This window comes from Cricetulus griseus, chromosome 2 (assembly GCF_003668045.3).
Source record: "Cricetulus griseus strain 17A/GY chromosome 2, alternate assembly CriGri-PICRH-1.0, whole genome shotgun sequence".
Lineage (NCBI taxonomy): Eukaryota > Metazoa > Chordata > Mammalia > Rodentia > Cricetidae > Cricetulus > Cricetulus griseus.
The window spans coordinates 325,818,532-325,846,097 of NC_048595.1; the positions used below are offsets into that span (position 1 = coordinate 325,818,532).

The window sequence follows — 27,566 nt, forward strand, 5'->3', positions numbered from 1 at the left end:
ATTAATATTTGTACAAACAATAACAGCAAATCAGGGAAATACAGGTGCAGATTACAGTCCCAGCAATACTCAATCAAGAGCCACCTGAAACAAGTGTCATCACTTGGAGGATGACAGAGAAATGTGTCTGCGATGGGCCAAGCCTGGGCTATAGCATGGCTGACTCTAAGGCAATCATAACAGTCTAATCTAATGTGAATTCTATCTTACTACAACTGTTTATACTTTGTTTATTAAATAGAACATTTTTACCAAGCAGAATTCAAAAACTAACATTCATCAGAAAAATTTACATGGTTGCTATAAAAATCAGACATAACCATGAGCCGGTCCTCTATATGAAATAGAGTACTGTACATCCACTTAGCCTGAAAGCTATCCTTTACACTATTCAGAAACAAATACTCTGGGCCAGAGACAATCTGTGTGTTTAGAGAAAGCGGATTTCAGAAAAGCTTTCTACAGGGCCTTGCAATGCATTTTGGGAGAATGAGCAAAGTCATTACATATCCAGGCCATTAACATTCCAGTCCCATCTGCACTTCCCTTTCTGTGGTTCACTCTAACACTGGAATTATTCCCACTGTGACCGACAGTGCCAGTCCACACTCCTAATACTTCTAACATAGAGGGAATTAGAAGTTACAGCCAGCAATTGCTCCAACTTCCAACCCATTCTACAACCTTTAGTTATTTATTTGTACTCAAGGTATGTAATCTAAGTACCAAAGCATTAAAAACAAAACTAAGAGCAAAAGCTAACAGTAACTAGAACTGTTCTTTATCTTAAAAAAAAAAAAAAAGAGAGAGCAAAACCAAGTCATCCCAAGAAATGTTTGCCTACAGAAGAAACAAAGAGTAGGCAATCAGGCAAAGCAGATGCACCCCACTATCTGGACAACAAGCTGAGAACCCGGCTAACAACCTTTGCCATTACTATTATGGTCCTTATTCAAAATTAGAAGATTCAAAAACAGATGAAGACAAGTTAAATGTGTCCTGTCAGTTGACAGCTTATCAAATGTCATCTGTAGAACTCGAAAAAACAAAACCGGAAGCTCACATTTAGTAAATATAGCATGTCCTCAAACACAAATTACTATGGCTATAAAGTAACAGAATGTCAGGCCTTGTTTAAGACTTTCTCAGTGGCTCTCAGAGACAGACCCTCTGCTGAGACCTGAGAAAGCAGTCACTGACCAAGGGTGCGCACCTGAAATCTACTGCTGGAATCCAAGGATGGGCAGCCATTTTAGAGCCCTCAGTGTTAGAATTAAAACACCTGGGCACAAAAGCAGGTATTTGGCTTTCATTTTAGATGATCCAGACATATCATCAACTATTCCAAAAATAAAAATCTCCTTAAAGAATTATGAGTTTTTATTACTTTCAACATTCAACCAAAACAATTTAATTTTATTTTTATAGATGTTATCCAATTTAAATTTTTTCTTTGTTTTTACCTTATGTGTATAGGTGTTTTGATTCTATTGCATGTCTGGTACCACACTGAGTGGATTATCAAGCATTTTTAAGAGTGGCGAGCAAAGCCATTTCTATGGCTGTATTTTAAAAAAAATTATAATATATATATATCTTCTAGCACAACATAAAACCAAGTTACATCCTCACCAAGAATCCCACTCCAATAGAGAGAACCTCCTCCACAATCACCTTTTTTTTGAGTCCGGAACATTTCCAACTGTTTCTGCTGCTGTCGTCGTAATGTGTTCACAATAGCTATTGCTAATCTCAGTGCTTCTCTGGGGTACCCATGAGAACGCAATGCATCCACTCTTGCACAGGCTGTAGGAACATGCTCTACAACAGAAACCCAAAGGGGTAAAGTTGCCACTGTCTGATACATCCATCAAAGCAGGCTACCACAGAAGAAGATATGGGAAACCATTTCCAAACTTGGATCTGAATGAAAATTTCAGCCCCTTTGCCAGGCATTCATCCCATCTCCCACTGAATGCCTCAATTCTCTACCTCCCACTCCAATAATGCTATAGAAACTAAACAAAGAAGTAAGTCATGGAAATGTCTTTCCGGTTTGGCCACTTACCATGCCAGAGGGGCCACCCTCGGGAGTCAAAGAGGGAGTTTTCAGTGTCGTCATGGTAACAGTAGTTGGTGTACAGGTCACTGCTGATAATGTGCTGCAAGTGGCTATCCTGCCAGTGGAGATCACATGCCTCTATGGCTCTTGTGAACACTGTCCGATGTGGCCTGTTCGATGAATCTGTTTTTTCCACAATTCAGAAAGCCGTGTCAGCTATTATTCACATGTGAATAAATCAGTCATACCATTCTGTGGCCAGATGTTCATGAACACACCCACACACACTGTTCTGCACCCCCCTAAGCAGAAGGGTGGAGGGTGAATGGATATTCTCACATCCTAAGTGCTACAAGGCAGTCAGCTTAAAGAGCCTCCAGTCACGCACTTGTTTTATCAAACCAAACATTCTGCAGCCATTAAAAGCTAAGGTAAAGGCATCCTGCAAAAGGAATTGTCAAGTTGATTCTCCATGACAAATATACTCAGAAGAGGCATTCGGCTTAAAAAAAAAAAACAACAACAACAACAACAATAACAACAACAACAAAAACCATGTGAAAACTCACTGCTCCCCACTTCTGAGGTGCTGTGCTGGGCTGCCCCTGTTGGGATCAGCAGCTCTCACAAACACTATGCAAGAGATGCGACACCAGCCATGGAACCTTTCAGGAAGATGCAGTCAGCCTTAAAAATATGCATAAGGGTTGTGCTTTTGGTTGTATTTTTTAACTATATTGTGCGGTTTTGCACAATTAAAACTATTATGCTTCTTGGGATATAATGATTAAATGCCACTTTATATCCCAAAGGGCATAAATGCATATGTTTAACATTTCACAAAGCCACACAACATAGCTACAAAACAAACCAGCGCACTTACCTTGCCCCTACAGGCTGTCTCCTGACTCCTGGGCAGGTTCCATGACTGGTGTGATGTCCCCAGCATAATGTATGCCAGGGCATCACAAGAGAGCAGAAGCATACAGTCCGAAGGGGGTTCAAGGTTCAGGACCTGACGAAGAAAAGAAATGTTTGGGGAATAAAGAATATTCTCACCTCAGCTCCTTGGATTATTCAATTCCTAAAGAGATTACAGGCGCTCCCGCCCCTTGGGCCCCAACTCTAAACTTACCTTCAACTGTAGCACAAGAAACCACTAAATCATGGGGCAGTGAAAATTTCATTTATGTATATTTAATTTTGCTCAAGTACAGTTCCCTTCACTGATCTCCAAGACTCAACTAAGTAAGAAACAAAACAAAACTTGCTACCTTTACAGCAAGGTTTCATCCTGGACCTCTGTCTGAGAACACAGAAGGCAAACCACAAACAGCAAACATGACTGGGCTGGGAAGAGGAACCTAGAGAATTCATCTATCTGGGCTCTCTGTCCTTCTGGGGGAACCAAACAGCAACAGAAAACACCATGACTGGTTAGGATCCCACAGCCAGGTACTGCCAAGAGTCCAACACAACCCTTACTACAAGTTTAGCTAATGCAGCCACTTGCAATGGCTGTTGGCAAGTCTATCAGAGACATCAGTTCAGGTTGGTCTCATATCAACTTAGTTATCCATATCTACAAGAAGACGTATCAAAGCGCACAGATGGCAGAGACCTATGTCATCATCTGCTGTGACACCTGACTAGAATCTTTGCTAGCAGCAGATGGATGACCATCCTGCAAAATTGGAAGGATAGGCCCAACTTTCAACAGCCTTTTGTCAAGCAAATTAAATGTGCTATTCCAAGTGGGGGGCGGGGAAGGAAGAACAGTTTTAAGGACCACTCATAATCAAATTCCTAAAATTCAAGTATCCTGTAGGTGTTTTTAAGTGGCCTTACCATTTAGTTTACTTCAAATCATAGAGTTAAAGCATAAAACTAAAGGGACTTTAAAATAGCAACTGCCTATTATACATGCTATAAAGGAATGAGTTAAGGGTTCCAAGCATTGACTTGGCTCTCTATCTACATACAATACTAATATGAACATGTAGTGTGGTTTCATTAGAAGAATAAACTGCACTGTTCCTTTTCATGACAGAGAAAAATGGAGAAAATATTCAGCTTTTAAAATTGGTTTGCTCCAAGAAAACCAACAAAACCAAAAGTCACAAAAAAAGGCTACACTGACAAAATTATATTTAAATAACCTTGGAGGCCTTATCACACAAGAAGCACAAAAACTGGTATGCACAAATTCATAAGTATTAAAAAACATTAAGTGTCGGTAACAATATATTGGAAATTTGAGAAAGTAAAAGGGGAGTTAAGTCTTATTTTTGAAAGCATCTACAAAAAAGAAACTGGTTTTCTCCTGAATGAGTATGATCCAGATGCCATTCACTAGTCTAACAAGTCACCCTAGCTAGCCATGGGGGTAGCAGAAGCCCTGCATATGCACTTTAACACATGTGAGTGCAACATACCTGTCCCACAGGCACAGGGACCTCAGTGAGAGTCCCCAGGCTCTCCTCTAGAAAGAGGTGTTCTAGGTAGGAGTCAACATACTCTCTGCAGGATGACAATGGGCACCCTCTTGGGGAATGACTCTTCTCACAGCCCCTCAGAAAGGGCTGTGAGTGTTTTGCTAAGAGCAGACACACTGGCGCCTTTTGGCACAATAGCTGCAAGTACTGCCTTTGGATACAGACCTAGATTTACACTGCCTAGACCAAACTGTGGTGTCCTAGAGGTCAGATCACTTCTTCTTTAAATGTACTGGTGTTTTCCCTCCCAGTGTGCCTGTGTCCACAGAGGCCAGAGAGTCCATCAGATCCCCTCAAACTGGAGTTACAGATGACTGTAAGCTACTAGGTGAATGCTGGGAATTGAACCCAAGTCCTCTGCAAGAGCAGTAAGTGCTCTTAACTTCTGCACAATGCTTCCAGACCCATCCCAGTTGCTATAAATAGAAAGTAAAATGTTAAGTGTAGGAAATCAAAGTAGCAGACCCCCAAAATAGCAGCAACCAAGACTCAAAACTCAGAAAACCTCCAATTAATGCAACAAAAGATTAAAGGTCACTTATGGAGCAATGAAAAGAAAGAACACTGGCCGATTAAACCTGACAACTAGGGTAAAAATGAAGATCTGAGGGGTACATTTAATTATTAAGTAACATCACCATGAGCAGGATATAGACAGGGTTGACTTCAAATACTGAACTCCCAAGGCCAGCATCTCCAGTTAAAACAGGGCCTGCCAATTATCTTCCTAGGCCCTGAGACCTCTTTTGATGGGACTAGTGGACTTTCTTTGTAAAGACTGAAACACTGTCAACGACACATTTGAACTCAGCACATTGCATAGCAACTCCTTTAGGACTATCAGTTCCTCTGTGGCCAGCAAAGGATGTACGATTCTGGGTCCTTCCAAAGTTGATTCCAATCCTGCTTCTATCCTATGATTTCAATCATTTTCAAGTCCCCCACCAAACATAAAGTCATGCAAGAATACTGGAATGAGTTAGTAAATGATAGTAGATTTGTCCAAGACTCAAGAATGTGATTCTGAAAAAAGACCAGAAATTCAGGAGCATTGCAGAGAAGAAAATCAAGCTAAGGAATAGTTTGTTTTTAAAGGACAGAAGAGAAACTGAAATAACAGGCTAAAATAACCTGGAACCATTGGGGAGCATTTCCTGGTTGTGTGAGAGACAGAAGGACACGATGGTCCTTACCTACTATGGGTGGGACCGAATACACTACACAACCTTTCACAACAAGGGATTTCCCTGATGCAAGTGCCTATAGTAGCACAGGCTCCTAAGTTCCACACATCCTTGCTATATTCTAAATCAATCAAATACAGAATAGGCCAAATATGAACTGACCAACAAAGCCAAAAATCCTGAAGTCTCTCAATACTGTTTTACATAGTAATATATTACTGCCCTCATCTGTATTTTTAGTTAAAAAGTAAAATTCAAACTAAATCATTAGTGGATCATTTTAATCCATACCATTACATAGGAATATCATACCTGCAATGCATGTAAAAAATAATGTTCTCACTTAAAAGTAAAATACATGCACACATTCAAAGTAAACATGTATTATCCTTGAATTAAATAAGTCCCCACACTCATTATCTGTTAATATTACAAACACACACACAAAGAAGCAGGTAAGAATGGGCAGGATGCCACTGTGGACTCACCTTGGTTGGCATTTGCACCCTGAGGCAGGGCATTGGTTAGGTTGGGTAATTCACTGCCATGATTTCCATCTTCCCATGGGCAGACGTCAACACTGTTCCATTTTTTCAGCTGTTTTAGCCAGCTGGCCTTCTGTTCCAACTTACAGTGGGGGTTTAAAACTATACACATCCACAGAGCACCTAATTTAAAGAAGACAAAGAAATAAATTTCAAAACAATTACAAAAAAGGTTCATGGTTAATAGCTTAAGAAGAATTCTGAATCACTTCAAGATGGACACAAGTCTGGCAGCTCTCCTAATATAATGCCTAATTTTAAACCAAAGACCAAAGTGCTGTTAAACATAAATAAGAGATGTATTTCACAAGTTCTGACTGTGACCACCTTATTTGTATTAAACTTTATATATAAAAGTCAATAACCAATAATGTAAACAATCCTAGGGCCCAATTTAAAGACACTATTATTCTACATCATTTTTTTCACAATTTAAATTTACTTTCAAAGACTATCTTTGCATGATAAAATTATACAAAAAATATATAAGAATAAAATTATACTATGGACAAAGTTTCCTAGTCTCCTCACATAAATTTCAAACATCACATTTATTAATTAGTATCCATAATTATGTGCATGTGTGTACATATTCTCTCACACACACACACACACACACACACACACACACACACACACACACAGGTAAATGGAGTAAAATCATTTAAGCTTAGAAGCCAATAAAATAAATCTTTTACAAATAAAGCTCAAACCTAGGCATGGTGTCACACAACTGTCATTTGGGAGGCTAAGGCAGGAAAGTCTGAGGAAGCTTGTGGTACACATAGTGAGTCCATAGCAGTCAAATATGATCTCAGAGACAACCAAACCAAACAAAATTAAAATCAGTTCCATGAAGCATACTTTCCTAAGCAAATCAAATGGGTGCCAATCTTCATATAATCACTAAATGCTAATAAACATTTCTCTAGTTTTTCAAAAGTAAAAATGAATGCAACGGAAAGGAGTAAGTCATAATTTAAATACAATAATGGTGATTCATTATGCTTTCTGCATAGTTAAAAAAGAGTAGTTAACACAAATATTGCACAAATTTTAAAATAGTAATTTCTAAGTAAGATGACACCACTACCCCCAAAACATTTACATGTTTTCTCTAGAAAGGCATACACGAACGTCTATGTTTTGATGACTCTGTCAATTGGGTAAAAAAGGTAGAAATGAAGAAGATGAACAGTTTTCTTTGCCCAAAAGTGATGCTTCACAGTGCTTCCTATTTAGTGCACCTAATACTGTAAATATGAAATAGCTTAAAACAAAATACACAAAGTTTGTAAAAATAGCTTCAACTTCTCTAAGCCCCAGACATTTACAATCTAATCTACATTTAAAAATTTTCAAATGCCTGTTAAAAACAAAACATGGTCAGCCAAGATGGAGTAAGCTCACCATAGCCTCTCTTCCTCTCAATGACTACAACTAAAAACTGGCAAAAGAGGGGAAATAAGACAGTAAGTGACCATATAGCTGTTATTTTCCAGCACCCCCGACCCAATTTGTCTTCTGGATTTGACATAAGATTAATAACTTCCCTCATGAAATTCTGCAGGACACATGCATGAAAATATGGAAGCTTGACTTTCCCCAGTGTGTATAGGGAAAGGAGAACACCACGCTCAGAGTGGCTGAAGTCCTCATCACAGCATATACATGAGACAGAACCAAGGCAGAACAGTGGGGCTCTAACCACTGACACTGGAGCCCCCCCCCTCCAGTGTTATGAAAACTTATGGTCTTTTCACCCTAGTTGGTTGCTTGTTTTAATTTTTTTTTTTTACCCACCATAGAATTTTAATAGAATCGACTCTTACAATATCCAAAATGTACAGAATATAAAATCTTGGCTTATAAAGATGCAGGAAAATGTGTCAACTCTCAAGAGAAAACTCAACATATGTCAAGTAACATGGGCAAGATGTTAGAATTGGAGACTTGAAAGTCATAGTAACTGTGTCTGTGAGGATGAAGGTGAAAGTAATTAAGAGGAAAAAACTGTAATATCACCTCCAGTAATAAAATTAAAAATATTAAAAGAACAAAACAAATTTTAGAAGTGATAAAAGAGCATTTTTTTATTTGAATTAGAAACAAGATTGTTTTACATGTCAATCCCAGTTCCCACTCCCTCCCCTCATCCCCTACCATCCCCCCCCCCAACTAAATCCCTATCACATATCCTTTCTGCTCCCCAGGGAGGGTGAGGCCTTCCATTGGGGGGGGGTCATCAGTGTCTATGATATCCTTTGGGATAGGGCCTAGGCCCACCTCCATGTGTCTTGGCTCCGAAAGTAGCCCTCTATGTGGAATGAGCTCCCAAAGTCCACACCTATGCTAGGAGTACTGAACTACTACAGGAGGTCCCATAGATTTCCGAGGTCTCCTCACTAAAAACCCACGTTCCTGGGGTCTGCTATCAGTCTGGGGACCAAGAGCTCCCGGTTGTTCAGGTCAGCTGTTTCTGTGGGTTTCACCAGTCTTGTCTGAACGCCTTTGCCTATCACTCATTCTTCTCTGCAACTGGATTCCAGTTCAGTTCAGGGATTAGTTGTGGATGTCTGCTTCTACTTCCACCAGCTGGTGGATGAAGGCTACAGGATGGCATAAAAGACAGTCATCAATCTCATTATCAGGGGAGGGCATTTAAGGTAGCCTCTCCTCTGTTGCTTAGATTGTTAGCTGGTGTCATCTTTGTAGATCTCCAGACCGTTCCCTAGTGCCTGGTTTCTCTGTAAACCTAAAATGTCTCCCTCTATTATGGTATCTCCATTCTTGTTTTCTTCTATTCTTCCCCTGACTCAAGCTTTCTGCTCGCTCATGTCCTCCTCATCCCTCCTCTTCTCCCCTTCTCATTCTCGTAGCTCCCTCCCCCCTCTTTCTGTGCTCTCAATTTGCTCAGGGGATCTTGACTCTTTCCCCTTCTCCAGGGGACCATGTATGTCTCTCTTAGGGTCCTCCTTGTTTACTAGCTTCTCTGGCAGTGTGGACTGTAGGATAGTAATCCCTTACTCTATGTCTAATGTCCACATATGAGTACATACGACGTTTGTCTTTTTGTGATTGGGTTACCTCACACAGAATGGTTTCTTCTAGTTCCATCCATTTGCCTGCGAATTTCAAGATTCCATTGTTTTCTTTTTCCATGCTGAGTAGTACTCCATTGTGAAAATGTACCACATTTTCTCTATCCATTCTTCACTTGAGGGACATCGAGGTTGCTTCCAGGTTCTGGCTATTACACATAATGCTACTATGAACATCGTTGAACAGATGTCTTTGTTGTATGAATGTGCATCTTTTGAGTATATGACTAAGAGTGGAATTGCTGGATTGTAGATTGATTCCCATTTTCCTGAGGAGTCACCATACTAATTTCCAAAGTGGCTGTATAAGTTGGCACTCCTAGCAGCAGTGGAGGAGTGTTCCCCTTTCTCCGCATCCTCTCTAGCATAAACTATCATTGGTGTTTTTGACTTTAGCCATTCTGACAGGACTAAGATGGTGTCTCAGAGCTGTTTTGATTTGTATTTTCCTGATGGCTAAGGATGTTGAGCACTTTCTTATGTGCCTTTCAGCCATTTTAGATTCCTCTATTGAGAATTGTCTATTTAGTTCTGTACCCCACTTTTTAATTGGATTATTTGGTGTTTTGGAGACTAGCTTCTTGAGTTTTGTAAATTTTGGAGATCAGCCCTCTGTCAGATGTGGGGTTGGCAACTATCATTTCCCATTCTGTGGGCTGCCGTTTTGTCTTTCTGACTGTGTCCTTAGCCTTACAGAAGCTTCTCAGTTTCAGGAGGTCCCATTTAACAATTGTTGATCTCAGTGTCTGTGTTACTGATATAATGTTCAGGAATTGGTCTCCTGTACCAATTAATTCAAGGGTATTTCCCACTTTGTCTTCTAAGAGGTTCAGTGTAGCTGGATTTATGTTGAGGTCTTTCATCCATTTGGACTTTAGTTTTGTGCATGGCGATACACACGGATCTATCTGCAGTCTTCTACATGGCAGCATCCAGTTATGCCAACACCATTTGTTGAAGATGCTTTCTTTATTCCAGCGTATAAATTTAGCTTATTTGTCAAAAATGAAGTGTTCTTAGGTGTGTGGGTTAATATCAGGGTTTTCAACTCTATTCCATTGGTCTACCTGTCTATTTTTGTGCCAGTACGAAGCTGTTTTCAGGACTGTTACAGCTCTGTAATAGAGCTTGAAGTCAGGGGTGGTAATGCCTCCAGAAGTTCCTTTACTGTACAGGGCAATAAAACAGCATGTTAAAAACATTTCTTGAAGCCGGGCATTGGTGGCGCACACCTTTATTCCCAGCACTCCAGACGCAGAGGCAGGTGGATCTCTGTGAGAGCAAGTGCCAGGATAGGCTCCAAAGCTACACAGAGAAACCCTGTCTCTACAAAAAATTCTTGAATTGGACCAAAAGCTGAATGGTGGTGACAAGGAAAAGAGTTAACTTAAGGAGGGAAACTACCTTGTGGGACAACAGAATACCTGGATGGCATTAAATAGAATCTTAAAGACAGGTGGGCAAATAGCAAAGGTTTATTAGCATATCTATCATTGGATTCCAAGAAGATGAGAAGTAGGAAACTGTAACAATAATTACTAAACCTTTTCAGATTTGCAGAATGATATTAATTCACAGATCTAAGAAGATTACCTCAAAAAAGGGTCAGTTCAAAGAAAACCAAGCAAGCAAAATAAACCAAACAAAGAAAACTCACCAATAGAATAATGGTTCAAATAACTACTGATTTCTCACCAGAAACCACAAAGGACAGAATACAATAAATGATACCAGTTGGGTGTTAAAAGAACTGAGAAGCCAATCCAGAATTCTATGGGCACTGACAAAAATCACCCAGGAAATAGGGTAAAATATGGGCATTCTCAAAATAAGGAAAGCATACAGCATTCATTGCTGAAAGATCTGTTTTAGAAAAATGCTAAACCCAAGTTTTCCTGATTCAAGAGAAATAACAGCAAAAAAGAAAGCTGACAATCTGGAAATAAAGAATAACAAATGATGTCTGAGGAAAGAGATTGCTTTTGCCATTTTTGTTCTTGGGAAATATATGCATATTCAAAACAAATTCAAACACTTTTATAAATTTTAAATGCATAATATATGTTTTAAGAACTATAACATAAAGAGAGATACCTATGATTATTAGACATTTAATGTGGCAAAAGCAGTTAATCCAATATTAGGTGTAGGCATGTTTTGCTATGCCACTTGAAAAAATTAGAAAATAAAAAGGATAATCAAGTCAAATCTAACAAAAATCCAGTAAGATAAAGTTCATGAGAACAGTTACAGAAAGCAAGTCAGTACAGAGAATAGAAACAAAAAGAAAAAAAGAAAAGAACAAAATATCCTTGACTATATCAATAATTTCATCTCAAGTGGTCTAGAGCTAGAGATGCAACTCAGTGCTTGCCTCACCTGCATGAGGCCAGGAGGTCCATACTCAGCACGTACGTACGTGTGTGTGTGTGTGTGTGTGTGTGTGTGTGCGTGTGCGTGTGCGTGTGTAGAATGTATCTATGTTCTAAACATACCAGTTAAAAGGGGAAATCGAGTCAAATTAAAAGCTAGGAAACAAGCCGGGCATTGTTGGTGCACGCCTTTAATCCCAGCATTTGGGAGGCAGAGGCAGGTGGCTCTCTGTGAGTTCAAGGCCAGCCTGGTCTCCAGAGTGAGTGCCATAAGGCTCCAAAGCTACATAGAGAAACCCTGTCTCAAAAAACCAAAAAAGAAAGAAAGAAAGAAAAGAAAGAAAGAAAGAAAGAAAGAAAGAAAGAAAGAAAGAAAGAAAGAAAAGAAAGAAAGAAAGAATGAATCTAGGAAACAATAAAATTTGAAATATGACAATAGTTGCAAATGAATTAGAAAGAAGATACTATAAAAATAAAGCTGGTGGAACTTTGCTGTAGACTTGAAGACAAGTTTGGAGTCAGACATTACATGATGGTAAACATTTTCTCCAAAGATACAGTCCTAACCTGTACTTAAAGCTTTAACACTAAAGCAAAAATAGAACTGTAAGGAAAACTAGCAAAGTTTCAGCTTATTTGTAGAGTTCAATACTCCTCTCCCAATAACCGACAGAACATGTGCACAGAAAATTAGGGAATACCTCAATGACACTATCAACCAAGTAAAATAGGTCAAAGTGGACCACACACCTAAATATCAAACTTGAGACCACAAAGCTCCCAGCAAAATACCTTGAGTTAGGTAAAAATACAGCTAGAGTAACAAAAGCATGACCTGTGAAAGAAAAACGGACAAAATGGGCTTCATCCAAGTTGAAAACTTTGCTCTACAAAGATAAGAGAATGACAAGAAGACACAGATTGGGAAAAAGAATCCTCAAGTCACAAGTGTGACAATAAATAATAATCCAAGTATCTAAGGCCTTCTCAACAAAGAAAATTGTACAAACCAAAAATGTAGGAAATTAAGTAAACACTGAGCAAAAGAAGCCAATCTCAGAAGGCTCCATACTACGTAATTTGCAAAAGGCAAACTAAAACTAAAGGAGATGGGGGATATCAGTGGTTGCCCCAGGAATTATGGGAAAGAAAGCCATGGTGGGAGGAGAACAGAGAATGTTTAAGATAGTGAAACTCCTCAGAGTACAACTCTGCAAAGCCATGCATACACCAGGAAGCATTCATCCAAACCCATGAAATGCACAGCACTAAGCATCAACTCTCCTGAAACACTATGAGCTTTGATTAAAACTGTGTCAATGTACTTCATCAATTGGACAAATATGCCACTGTGTGAAGGGTACTGTGATGAGGAAGGCTATGTTTAGGTGGGGACCAAACTGGTGGTTGACAGAAAATCTCCACTCCATCAGTCAGTCTATAAAGCTAAACTCTCTTTTAAAAACATGTCTTTAGAAAAGTGTAAAAAGTGTAGAAGACATTTCACAAATGAAGAAATGAAGACTGGACAATCTGCAATAAATAAATAAATCAATAAATAAATACATAAGCTCAACATTATTAGTGACTAGGAAAATGTGAGCTAAAATCACAGTGAGATACTCCTATTGTGTTAGCTATTATCAAGGAAGAGGCTTTTCGTTATTAAGCATAGCCTTAATGTCTGAGCCATCTAATCCCAGCACTCAGGAGGCAGAGGCAAATGGATTTCTGTAAGTTCCAGGCCAGCTTGGTCTACAGAGCTAGTTCTAGGGCAGGTAAGGTTACACAAAGAAATCCTGTCTCAAAAAAGACAAAGCCAAAGGAAATCAAACCAAACACACTGGCAACAACTGCAGGCAAGGAGTGTGAAGTAGTGGACAGCCACCTGCAAAACGCATTTAACACAGGATCCAGAACTCATTTCTACACATTTTCCCAGGAAAATTAGCACATATTCACACAAAAACACGGAAAAATGATTGTATCAGTTTGACTGAGAAAAAAGAAAAACAGAAAACCATTAGAACACCCTAACTAGTAGATGGGTCAACAAATTATGGTCTATCCATATAAAAGAACAAACTAAGCAATGCAAATGCACTTTGGTTGGTGACAAATATATTTTAATGACATTTCTGTAGTGTTTACAGCATGTGTTTCATAATATAGAATTAGACAACCTTAAATTCATCATTACTACAGTTCACAGTTAACATTTACAACACAAGAACCAGAGTCTGGTCCCTAGCACTGAAAGAAAAACCAAGCAAACTGCTATTTGCCAGGTGCCCACTATATGCTTTACTTAAAACCTGGCAACCACACCTCACTAACTCATTAGAGTAATTCTCTCCAAAATTATTGCTATTTCAATTTTAAAGCTGAATATCTTAGTCAATTCAGTTGCTATAACTACATTTTATAGCCAACAGAACAAGCCGATTCTTCTGGAGACCCAAGCAAAAAATTAAGGTTTCAGCAACTTCAGAATCCAGTGATGGCCTCTTCCTGATGGATGGCACTTTCCTGATGGATGGTGCTTTTCTGATGGGATGGCATCTTCCTGATACACGGCACCTCCCTGAGGAATTCTCACATGGCATAATGGCATCGCAGGCCCCCCAGACCTCTTTCAAAAGGCATTAATTCCACCATGAGATCCCATGGTCTATTCACCTCCCCAAAGCTTAGCCTCTCAGTACTAGCACCTTGAGAGTTCAGATTTCATGTGAAGCTAAGTATTCTTGGCTCATTTCAATGATTTCTATATGACTGGAGGGAAAGAGAGATTCATAAATTTTGCCTTGCATTTTTATGCTCACATTTGCCCTAATTAGAAAATTTCTATTTTTCAGGAGAAATTCTTTTTTTTTTTTTTTCCAAAAAGCTAAGTCTTTACTAATTTGCTTGTAACATCCTTTTATTGCTCACCTCCCTAAAGAGAGGTTTCATCCTAAATGGGTGTTCTTAATGCTAGATTCAAGTTTAGTGCCATAATAGATATGGTCTTTTATCTTAACAGTCATTACTACAAAGGCTGTAATTAGCCTTAATAACCAAATTAACCAAATTGAGTAAGTCATTCTCCAAATTTTATTAATTCAGGGCCCCACTTTGGGCATTTATCTCCTTTCCCTCCAGTGTGCGAAGTTATTTGTAGCTTTAAGAGAAGTTCCTTAATGATTAAACTCCACTTTTTCTGAAATGGTAACCCTTTTCAAGGATTCAGTTGGAAGGTGGTGAGATGTGGTTAGAAGTTGTCACTGCCAGGGCCCTGCGTTGAACCTGTAGGACACACAGTACAAACTCCTGGTTTTCATTACAAAGGATGCTTCCTTGTTAGGAATTACAATGAAAACAAACTATATATATTTACATTGATTTCCTAGGTTCAGGACATCAAAGTAAATAATGCCAGTGCCAAATCCACAGTATGTGTATCACCTAGTTTCAGAATTATCCATGCCATATTTCAGTTCTACCCTTTTCTACCACTGTGGTGGTTTCAATTAGAAAAATGACATTTGAAAACGATTCGCAGGTAGCCATGTGATTTGGAAGATTTAGGTGGCATAGCCTGGCTGCTGGAAGTGTATCATAGGGAAGACTTTGAGATTATATAGCCTTACTCTTTCTTCCACTCTCTGCTTTGTTCTTGTGTTTGACAATGTGAACATTCAGGTTCCTGCTGCCATGCCTGTCACTTGCTGTTATATGAACTCTTGTCCCTGCAGAACCATAAGCAAGTTTTTTTCTTTCCTAAGTTGCTTTTGATCATGTTGTTTTATCACAGTGACAGAAAAAAAAAATGACTAATATAGAAGCTGGCACCAGAGAGAGAGAGCTGTTGTTATAAAGAACCGGACCATGTTAGTTTCTTTTCTTTTGCAAAAGTGTGGAAGACTAGAATTTGTAGACCAGAAAATTGGTTGAAACCATAACTTAAAGGTATGAAATTCCAGCTAAGAGCCTAGAAACAACAGTGCTGAGAGCAATGTAAACTATGCAGGCCCAGTTAAAGAGGTTTCAAATGGGGAATAACATTAGCAAATGGTTTGGAGGCCATTCATGTGAAATTTCTGATGAAGAATCTGGCTGTCTTCTGCCCGTGTCCTGAGAACTTGCTCGAGAATAATTTTAAAATGGACTAATTTCTTTGATGGAGAAGATTTTAAGGCTGCATTTGTAAGTTTGTGACACAGTTGTTACTAATTCCCCATATACAGTCCTACAGTGAACAGAACAAGCACCACAGAAGAAACGGAGGATGTACAGTTTAGAGAAAGAGCACTAGGAAGTTCAGTGTTAAAGCCAAGCCATGCACCGAAAGTGGATGCAATTACTAAGGAAATTAGGCACACAAAGAAAATCCTAGCTCTGCAATGGAACAAAGGCAGGGGTGTTCCTTGGGTAAGACCCCACTCAGCCTATCTTCCAACTTCTGCAAGAGAGCCTATGGCACTTCCACTAACAGAAAGCAACTGATTAAAAAAAAATCTACTGCTGAAGTGATAAAGGGGAATGGGATCACTGGCAGTTGGAATTAGCAGTGTGATGCACATGGTGCTGGGTTTAGAGGCATGAAAGAGTGTGGATTCTTTTACCACAGTTTCAGAGACACTCAGCCTGGTCAGCATGTGGCAGAGAAGTCCCTGAATGAAGGCCTTGAGAGAGCAGCAAAGCTTGAGGGGAAGAACCATCTAAGTCTTTGAAATTAAAGTCCCAGACACTGGACATGGATTTGGTGTTTGCCCTGAAGGGCTTGATCTTGCTTTGGCCCAGTATTTCCTGACTGTGCCCAATTCCTCCCTATTGGAATGACACTGTATTTTCTGTGCTTATTGTATGTTGGAGGTATGAAATTTGTATTTTTCCCCCTCCCCATGGAGTTACAATTTATAGAGTCTCAGAAGAAACATTTAAACTGTGTTGAGATTTTAACAGACTGTGGGGATTTCTGATATTGGAATTTGTATTATGATATGGCCATGAGTCTGGCCATGGGGGTCAGGGAGTGGAAAGTGGTGAAATCAAGTGAGATATATGCCCCCACCCCACCTGGCTCAGGCATTTGAGTACCTGGTTCTCAGTTGGTGGTGCCATCTGGGAGGTTTTGGTAGTGCAGCTCAGAAAATACATCACTAGGGGCAGGCGTTGAGATTATATAGCCTCACCCTACTTTGAGTTTGTATATTATGCTTTGTTCTTGGGTTTGAAGATGTATACACTCAAGCTCTGTGAACCTGTCCCATGCCTGCCTCTTATTCCTCTGAAACTGTATGAAAACCAAAATAAACTTTCTTCTGTAAGTTACTGTGGTCATGGTGCTTTATCACAGCAACAGAATAGAACTAATAAAGAGCACCCAGCATGCTCTCATTCCTCCCTCTACTGACTTGACTAGTCTTCGCCCAGTGAGTCCAAACATCACCAAGGAAAATAACCCAAAACTAAGGAAGCAAATTCCTTCTCCCAAGAAAAAATACTTCCCACCTAAAGGAAGTAGTTCAATCTACTTAGCAGTCTTAGGCCTGCTCACATTCCATATCTGACTCCAACCAGTTAAGAGAACATGGGCAGAAAGGTGCAGAAACAGAACATAAGATTATTCTTAAAGTCTTCTGGGTTATTTCTGTATTCTGACAATAACAAAGTACAAGTGAAACAGATCTATTCTCAGTAAAAGTGGATGACAAGAATTAATTGTACCCACCAGCTCTTTCTATTTAGATATGTGGACTATGAATACTATTCTGCCCTGCTTCCCTTACTCACTGTTTACATTTCCAACTTTCTTTTCATCAACAAGCTTTGGTCTCGAAGGGTAAGCTATGGATGACCATTCTTAGGACTCTGGACAAGTCCACCTAGCTACTGCAGTGCCAGCTCCCTTACTGAAACAATAGGGACAGGAATGTCTACCTAATGCACAGGGTTGTTGTAACTTATGCTTCTGCCAACTATAGACTTGACATTGCCTCAGACAGCCATGCTTCACACACAGAAACTCCATGAATGAACTTCCAAGAGACATGAAGTGGGCCCTGCTAGTTTTAACTCACAACCTGTCCCAACTGAAAAAAAATTAGCCTAGACTCAAGAGAGCAAACAGTAGCGCCATGCCACAAAGAGAAGAACAAAAGATATGTGGCCATCTTTAGTCTATCACAATTGTCAAGCATGTAAAAACTTGCTAGATGATGAAATGGAAAAGTAACTTTATTAGCCTTTTATTTACCATGAGTATTTGTTTTTAAATATGGTAATTTTAGTGCTTTTATATTTTTTGTAAAATACTAGCTATAATTTTTACCTGAAATAGAAAATTAACTGGTCAGAGTTAACTATTATAATGAATTCGTAAGACTTTATTCTCTATTATTGTTGAGGTCAGATGGTACCCAGCTCTAAGTTAACTAAGTCAAATAGTGGAGTTTTTATTTTATTGTTTTTTAGCTTGTGCTTTACACCGAGGGACTCCATTTTACAAGCAGCCTTTGACTCCAACTTGAGGATGGCAGATAAGTTGACATTTGGGTGGGGGCCATTCATTGTCCACTCAATCTATCTGGAACCACCAACTGGCAATGACTGATCAAAGTCCTATTCCTGGGAGTAGAAAGGCTATCACTCTATAAATTTATCAGGGTGAATCACTACTATAGTGGCATATAGATGTGCTGAAATCCTCCTACCAGGAAAACTAGGAGCAAGAACTCATCACATATATACATCAGGAAGGAAAGGGTGTAATCTCACTTGGACCCTATGAAGAAGTGGTCTATCGTATGATGACTTGGTGAGTGCATCAGAATGCAGGTAACTCCTGACTACACCTGGGCACTCAGCACTGCTCAGCCCTGTTTATTCAGCCTACCTGAACTTCTGTCTGTCCTGTTAGTCATCTGTCTGGACCTGCTCCCTATGAATTCTGTTCACCCATATATTATTTTGGACCCTTCCCCCGCTCTTAGTATCACCTCACTCTTGCAGCTCAACTCTGACCCTGCGGTCAGACTCTAAAACAGCAGTAAGCCTGTCCAGTAAATTGTGACACTGTGGAAAGATAAACCTGTCTGTTTTTGACTCAGTGTACTCATGATTATCAATAACATTTATAAATAATCTTTAATTTAACAAATATATCTATTTTAAGGATAACAAATTCCTGAATATCACAGACATTAGCCTTTCTTACTGCTATTTTCTTTCTCTAAAATAGGATCCAATATTTAGAATAATGGCTCTCAACCAGGGATGACTCCGTGTCCTTCTAGGAGATTATCTGGCCATATGCAGTGTTATTTTGGTCATATAAAATAAGGCCAAGAGACACGGATTAAACATGCTACAATACAAAGGATGAACCTCCACAATCAAGAACAACTTGTGCATGTGTCAATATTATTAGCTCAAATAATAAAATTTCAACAGATGAGAGAGCTGTAAGCCAAACAAGCAGACATTATAAAAACTTAACAAAATAGAAAGTATCCAAACACATTGCATTATTATTACATGCTGCTTTGTATGCAAATTTTATCCCTTCAAGGAAAATCCTAACAATATCAAGTTATACATGTTGGGTTTCTAATTAGATTCTACATTTAACGTTTTTAAATGTCTATCTTTAGGGTAACAAAGACAGTTCCATCTAATTCAACTAACATTTCTAAAAGTGAATGGCATCTACACTTATTTACCTGACAATAACTGCTGTCATTTTACTGAATCTTTACCTCACATTAACCCTGCTTTAAATAACACATTAACCCTGTATAAATATTTACGTAATAATCACATTACCTTTGCCAAAAAAGAAAACAATAAAAACCAAACAAAAAAAAAGGCACTACTCTGTTGACAAAGAAACTAAAGTTTAGAGAGATGATGCTACTAAAGGAGGAAGAATCCTGTTGAAGGATTATTGTTCTTCCCAAAAACAATGTCCCTAAATACTTCAGCTATTTAACCTTTAGTCTAGCTATGTAGCCAAAAGATTGGATTTCTGTTATTGCTGTTTTTTTTTTTAAAGTTTGGACTTATGAAAATTCCAAGACTATTTATTTTAATTTTTTGGCAGAATCATTTCATCCTTTGTATTTTAAAGTATAAATATTTTATTAACTAAAATTATGACTATCCTGAAATCCTTACAGTTAAACCCTGTAGTCTATTTAATTGTGCGCTTGTTAAAAATGTATCTATTTTTATTGTATGACTGTTTTGCCTACACATATGTCTGTTTGCTAGGTGTTGTGTCTGGTCCCTGTGGAGGTTAGAAGAGGGCATCAGATCCTCTGGAACAGGGGTTACAAGTGGCTATGATCTATTGTGTGGGTGCTGGAAATCAAACCTGGGTCTTCTACAAGAACAGCCAGGGCTCTAGACCAACAAGCCATCTCTCTTAACACTGCACGCCTGACTTTAATTGTGTTCCTAAACACTCGGTCCATACATAAGAAGTAATTCAAACAAGAACTATGGGTCCATCAAATAAAACCCAATTAAACAAAATAACGGTGCAGTTTTCAGAACCAACAGGCACAGAATATAAGTAATTTCAGGGAAGATTGAAACAGTAGATGGGCAACAAAAGCTAAACACAGGATTCAAGACAGATTATTCAGGTCAGATGATATCTGTATTGTCTGGAAACACTACAGTCAGCTCTGTTAAAGTTTAGTCTACACCAGCATTTCTAGGGAAATGCATGCAACTGAGGACCCTTCTGCCTGGTGGTGTATATTCCATGACATGGTAATTTAACTGTGAGCAAATAAATCAGCTGCAGATTCTCACTATTCCTAACTCTACGTGCAGTTCCTTTTTCTTGTGTTTTGTTGCTGTTGTTAATATCAAATCAACAGAAACTATGTTGTAGATTTTTGTGGGGTATTCTTTTAAGAGGGGAAAGGAGGTAGATTAAATAAATCTGTTCATATTCTGTAATGGATACCTCTGGAATCATTTATAAACGTTGGTCTTCTCCCTAATTTCTAGGAAAGTAACTCATGTGCATGGTGCCAGCAAAGCAGAGATGGTGACAATAGGGAAAAGGCCAGTGCAGGGCACAGGAGCAAGACAGACAACATCACCATCTCTAACAGGTTAAAAGTCAAAGGATGGAAAGTTTAGTGTCTACATACTAGTGTCATGTAAAGCCTTATAAAGTCATGCAGGCCAAGTAAAGCAACCACTTTCAGTATTTCCAAGGATTCAATGGCTATAAAATAAATCACAATATTTATTTTTGATCTCAGAGGCTATTATAATAGTATAAATTTCATGCATGATCCAATTATCTAATCATATTTATTTAGAGGCCATGAAATACCTAATTGCAGTCACAAATAGGAGATCACTAGTATAATTAGTTGTGCTAGCAAAACTACAGTCACGAAACTTCTTGGGTCAGACCACACGAAAACCGTGACCCTAATTATGACAGTGTTATTATCAGTGTAATGAAGTTTTAGTACATAAATCACTCCATCTTTGGAAAAGTAAGTTTAACTGGCAAAACGTTCCTCTTTAAATTTGATATGCTAGCTTTTAATTTATTAAAACATTTCTGGAAAATTTTTCAAAATCAGACCCAAGGGATACAGTGAAGCCAGCTTTCAGACTGCCTGAGTTAAACAGGGCTAAACTCCCTGCTAAATGGCATAAGCTTAGTCATCATCTAACCAGGCTCTCAGAATAATTTTAAATAAGGTTTCTTTCTTTTTGTCAAGAAGGAAAATAGTTAAAGGGAGTTAACTGACATCCTGGATCGTGTTCATTATCTAATAAACAAGCTTTCCCATTGCATTTCATCTGTCAGTGCTGTGAGCTTGGCCTCATTAGGAGCTTCCACTCTTCGGGAGATCACAGGGCCAGCTTTTTGACACCCTCAACATCTCTCTCCTTTTCAAGGGACCAACGGAAAGACAGAAAAACCAGATACAAGGAGAGAGAAATGCAGACGGTGGTTCTGTACCCTGGGAAACACAGTAATAGGTGGAGTAAAGGAGTGACTCAGGAAACAGCACAAACACTTCCATTCATTTGTGCCTGCTTTATTTCTGAGCCATCTTCATAAACAGTCCCATGGTTCATTCAATGGTCACGACTCCAACTCCATATAAACCTATCTCTGGAAAGACTCAGTTGGCAAGTGACTCCTTGTAATAGTGACTTGACTTCCTTCTAACATATGATATGTAAGAGATGAATCCTCAAACGGTTGGTGCAACACGATGCTCTTACAGTTTTCTTAGCCTGCCTTTTATTTCTCACTATTTATTCTGTGTCCTGACTAGATTTTAACACTGTGAGTTCCCCAACTGCAGTACACACACACAACTGTTGTACATGGAACTATAAAACACATAAGTAGGTTCTTGTTAATCTGTCTGCTATTCTTCAGGCAAAGCAAACTTTTATTTGTGCTGAAGTGCATCACTGAGCCTCAGAAAGTCCTCTTCCTTTTGCTGGGCACTGAGAACCAATGAAGACAGAAATCCATCAAAAGCCATACTAAAAAGTGATCAAACTGACAAATACTGATCATTCCAGAGTATCAATGGTGAAGTAAACACCATCTACACTTCTGTGAGATACCAAAGAAAGGAGGGGAGTGGGCTCTTGCAAAAGTCTCTCTGATTGCAACACTGATTTGTTCATAAAAAACAATTTCTGAATGCACTGGCTTTTCTGTGGAGTGCAGAAAGAACTTATGATGGGTGTTGGGTTTCCTAGAGAGCAGAATGTTTCATTTTGCTCTAATTCATTCTATTACTGAATTAAACTTTGATGTATTGGTCTTGACAAGTGCTCCATGCTGATTGTATTGTGTATGATAGTATAATCACTCCCCATGCATTTCCCACAGGCTGCGTGATTAATGCAATAGATTACCTGCAGCATGGATGGCAAGGGGGAATCAGTGCCCTTCTATACTCTAAAGTGTTTGCATTTCAGGACGCGAGTGTGTGCGGGTACACACGGGCACCCATGAATATCCCAGGCAGAGACAGCTAGATAAACCAAAAAGTGGGAGAATAGAAAACTGATGACACACTGAAGATTAATGTTTTTCACATGTTTACTATAAAAAATATACTTCTTAAAGCTTCCAAGAAGGTAGATGGCATTGTACATCAAAAATTTACTCACTTTCATCTTTACAAATATTTATTGAGCACCAACTATATGCCAGACACATTTTTCACCTTTACAGGAATAATAGCTAACAACAAGTGTTACTTTAAATGTTCCAGTTACTTGAACAGAAGGGGAAAAGATGGAGTAATTTTTTTTAAAAAAGCCAGGGATTAAAAACATTTTTAAAAGATGGCCAGAAAATAGTATCATGTCTAAATAATGACAGCAGTAACAAGAAGACTATTAATATTAAATACAGTAAGTAGTTTAATACTTTCCAAACAAAAAACTCTTTATATGAGGAAAGTAGATGTTCCGTGAATGACCAACCTGTTCATCAGAGGGAATATATATATGCTAAGCATGCTGGTGACATGTGATACAGAGGGATTTCTGGGCTCTTAGCAGTACTGTCAGGCATTTCTCCTAGCATGATTTTCTCTCAGCTCCACCCAGGACCTGACTGGGACTCCACCAATGCTGTCTTGGCTTATCCAAGCTGCTCCTCCCAATCTAAGCCATTGCAAGGTACCTGTTCTGATTCCCATTTTATGAATGCTTTTCACATTGTTCTCCAGGTCTGCTGATGTAAAAATTTGAAGCTTACTAATACATTCTAGAATGAAAGGAGTCAACAAAGTGTAACTGGTCTTGGATCAAAATCAGATTAGGTCAGAGATCCCAATGTGTTAGCCACATTCCTGACACTACCACTGTTCCTGGCTGCTTTATCACCAGGTCAAAGTAAATGACACAGCCCCGAGAGGGACTGTCAACTCACTCCAGTGTGTCAATGAGAGAGCAGCAGTCTCTTACTCGGGTGGCATGTTTTTGTTTTTTTAATTTTGAAATTCTAAAAAAGTCATTAAAATGTTACAAAATTATCAGACAAGCCAATGGTAGTAGCCTCACAAAAATTAACTTGCTGCAAATTATTTAGCATTCTTTCTACAACCAAAGTATATCAGAAAGTCGCTTGTATAAATTGAAGTCATTCTTTTCGATACTGCAAGAAAAGTGACTATTTTAAGAAATCACTATAGAAGATAGTGATTACAAAATATACATTTCTAATCTTAGAACTCTTTATTCCATGAAACTGTTCCCAGAAAGCCTAGCATCTAACACAGTTAAGTCAGTGTTGTGCCTGGTGGGACCTGTCTCCTCCCAAGTCCTCTTCTACCCCTAGGACTTTGCTGACAGTGGCCGAGCACCTTCCCAGGAGGGCAAGCATGGCTTATAACCTTGGATTCTCCATCCCTGTAGACTACCACCTAATGAAACAATGGTATCTGTGAAGTGTCTTGCCCAGTGCCAGGACACACCAAGAGCTGCCCTGGTCGCAGCTTCTGGCTTGCTTCAGATATCCCTTCTTTCAATCTAGCTCTGGCATGCCTGATTCTCTGCAAAGTCGTTGCAAATTCCAAATGGCTTAAGATGGAGCTTCTCAGGCCTCAATGATCTATTATGTTGCTACATCAAGGGAAGAAATGCTCCACAACCTGCCTTTCTTCACACCTACTCTCCCTTATCAGTGGTTCTCAACCTGGGGTTCTTAACCTCTCCACAGGAGTCACACACAGGTCAGATATCCTACATATCAGGTATTTAGATTACAATTCACAACAATAGCAACACTACAGTTATGACTTAGCAATGAAATGATTTTATAGTTGAGAGTCACAGCATGAGGACTGTATTCAAGGGTCACAACATTAGGAAGGGTGAGAATCACTACTCTGTATCTTACACCACAAAAATCTTTCTAGATCTCCAATCCAGTGGAGGCATTTTGGCCACATTTCCCTTTGGTGGCTGTTTCTTGGGGCAAATAAGAGTAATAGTTTGTAGGAAGTTGGGACTGAACCTTCCTATAAATTATTTTAAGGGGAAAAAAAATGGAGATCGTATACCAACTCTGAGATTCTATCAGCCCCTAATGTAAAAGAATGTGTATTTTAAGTGAACTGTTTTAGATCAACAACATTAAAGTAGAGAGAGTCCATTTTTGGTATAAATAATGCTATACAGTATGCATACATGGTTTCACTACAACAAACCATATCTTTCTTAACTTCTAGCCAAATTGCTACAGTCTATATTTAGAAAAGAGAATTATAAAAAGACAAAAGGGAAATCATTTTAAACCATCTGAATTCGTTATAAGTGATCTAATTGTACATGCAGACAACTTGGACTACAGTATCTTTAAGAATCTCCAATTTGTTCTGTAATGAAACCAAGTGACCTATAGTGATCTCATTTAATCCAGAAAGCCTATTACTTTCTATTAATACATATTTACAGTTTTCCTCTTTCCAAAATGGGGTATTAAATGGATAATTAAACCCTAGAAACTACAGTCAAAAGAAAGACAGTTCAGATAATTACATGGAAGTATGTATCATAGGTTTGTCTAATGTAAAGAATACACTCTTTCCTTTCAAACTTCTGATTTAAACTATCAATTACTCTGCAAAGCAGAGAAAATCCCCCACCTCTGAGCACCACAGCAAGAGATCTCTCAGGCCTATGACCAGAAAACACTGAGCATTCCAGTTTAAAAGGCACAAAGTCATACAACTACAAACCCCAGGCCCTAGTAGGAGGACCCAGCAGCAACCAGACATTGTTGGAGAGGAGCACACCCTGAAGAACCACATAGCATGGGGCCTTGCACCCAGAGGAGCTCCGAATTATAATACAGGAAGAAAAGCAGTCCAAGACAGGGCATGCTTCATCCCAGGCAGGACAGTCAACAAACAGGGAGGCTCATAAAATCTAAAGACTGTATGAGATCAAGGAGTGTCACCAACTCCAGGACTGCCATCAGGGCCAGATACAACCAGGACAAAGACACTGAGCAAAAGGTCTTCATCAACCATTACCAAAGGGGACTGGAGAACATGATTCAAACTTCACTGGACCCTAACTGTACTGCCTGTGTTTGTGATCAGCTTAGTGAGTTATGGTCACTGCTATGTAAAGCAGTACTGAGCTGCTGCTATTCAGCAGTGTGTCTGCTTTTCCCAGAAGGTCCGAAGTTAGAATCCCCGGAAACACAGCTGCTGATAAGCAACCAGACTGCCTGGGGCAACTTCAGTCAGGAAGGTGGCCTAGTGAGGGTAGGCAAACAGGAAAAGGTCCTTTGCCAAGAGTTATGACCACTTGGTCACCTCCACTTTGCCTCTAATAGTGGAGATACCTGGCAGAGAGCTCTGACAGTATCGTAGGATAGACTAATAATGCCATCTAGCCTTCTTAAGCTTCCTTTTTCTTGGTTGAAAATTAGCACTAAAAATTTTATCTACATCCGTGTTGTTTTAAGGATTAAGTAACATAATGCATGCAAGCAACTACTGAGTATAGTGCTTGAAAAGTAAGAGTGGACAATTGTGCTATCAACAGTAGTTGGACCAAGACACAAGCCCAGGTTCTCTGCTGTCTCTCCATCTTCCTCTCCTCCTCTCTTAGGTTAAAATGCCAATGGACAAGGCTGGATTGGAGAGCTTAGAGCTATTACTTTGACAGTAAACACCTTTCTGAGTCTTCCTGTCTTGGTTCACACTACTTCTCCCTCCTGGGACACTGGCCCTACTTCTCTGCTGTCACTTCTTCCCATTGACACCTTATAAACCACACTCAGGTCAGTTCCTGGTTCATAGTAACTGTTTTAATTTACATGCCTCCTGATGCTTGAAAGTCTTGATTCCCTCTTTACTATCAGTACTGCTGTTAACATTAAAATCTAGATTCTGTGTGTCTATTCTTCTGGATATACGGCTTTGTGCCAACAGAAATAAAACTTCTGGAAAAGGAGGAGAAGGAGGCACCAGCAGCATATGTAGCGGTAAAGCTGTATCCTTCTTGAGCCCAGGGGAAGACAGACTGATAAGATGACAAGAAAGCCCTGATGAGCAGTTCATTAGACCTGAAGTCTACTCTAACACCTGTACAGAGGTGTCCCAGTCTGCACTGACATCTTTCTGCTGCAAGGGCTTTCTGGGGACTGTGGTTTGCTCCATGACCCTATAACAAAGTAACCCTGTAACAACAAGTCATTTTGTTAAGGCTTTCTAGTTTTGCATGAAGCAGTGACTCCTTGATGGTTTCTTAACCATCTCATTAATGGTTTCATAACCATTCTCAACCTGAATTTACCATGGAAACTAAGGGTGGCAGTTATTAAGCCTGCTGCGTTCAGATATGTAAGATGGCATTCCCCAGAACAGGAACATTTAGGTTTTTATTTCTGGCTGTGAACAAAGAGCATTCTAAATTAAAAGGGTTATTCTGAATGTGTGACTTCAGGATAACAGGGTAGGTGCAGAATTGTTATTTGTGTCTGGGCTGCAGATGAGAAAGCTTTCTGGGCCCAGGGAGCAGGTCATTTTTAGTATTTTTCTATAAATGTGACTCTAACTGGTGGGTTGCATTCTCTACTGGTGAATAAAAGTTTACCCTCATTCCAAGGCCCTGGGTCTATAGACTACCACTCAGCCTCACACCTGACCCTGGAACATGACAGTTGCTGCTTTATGCTTCAAATAAAATTAGAATTAGAAAGGAATGCTTGACTTTGCCAGCTTCTGCTCACAAAGAAGTCAGTCCCCAGATGAGAAGATGTGAAAAGAATTACAAGAGCCACCACCTTGT

At 39.2% G+C, this 27,566-nt stretch overlaps 1 protein-coding gene across 1 annotated transcript in view; it reads right to left on the reverse strand.

Annotated features, from left to right (window-relative positions):
- The window catches only part of Zswim6 (zinc finger SWIM-type containing 6), a 167,172-nt gene that overhangs the window by 17,103 nt on the left and 122,503 nt on the right, over positions 1 to 27,566 (reverse strand). Inside the window, 3 exon segments of the mRNA XM_027401515.1 lie at positions 1,675 to 1,821; positions 2,069 to 2,245; positions 6,230 to 6,409. Coding sequence (XP_027257316.1) covers positions 1,675 to 1,821; positions 2,069 to 2,245; positions 6,230 to 6,409 — 504 coding nt within the window.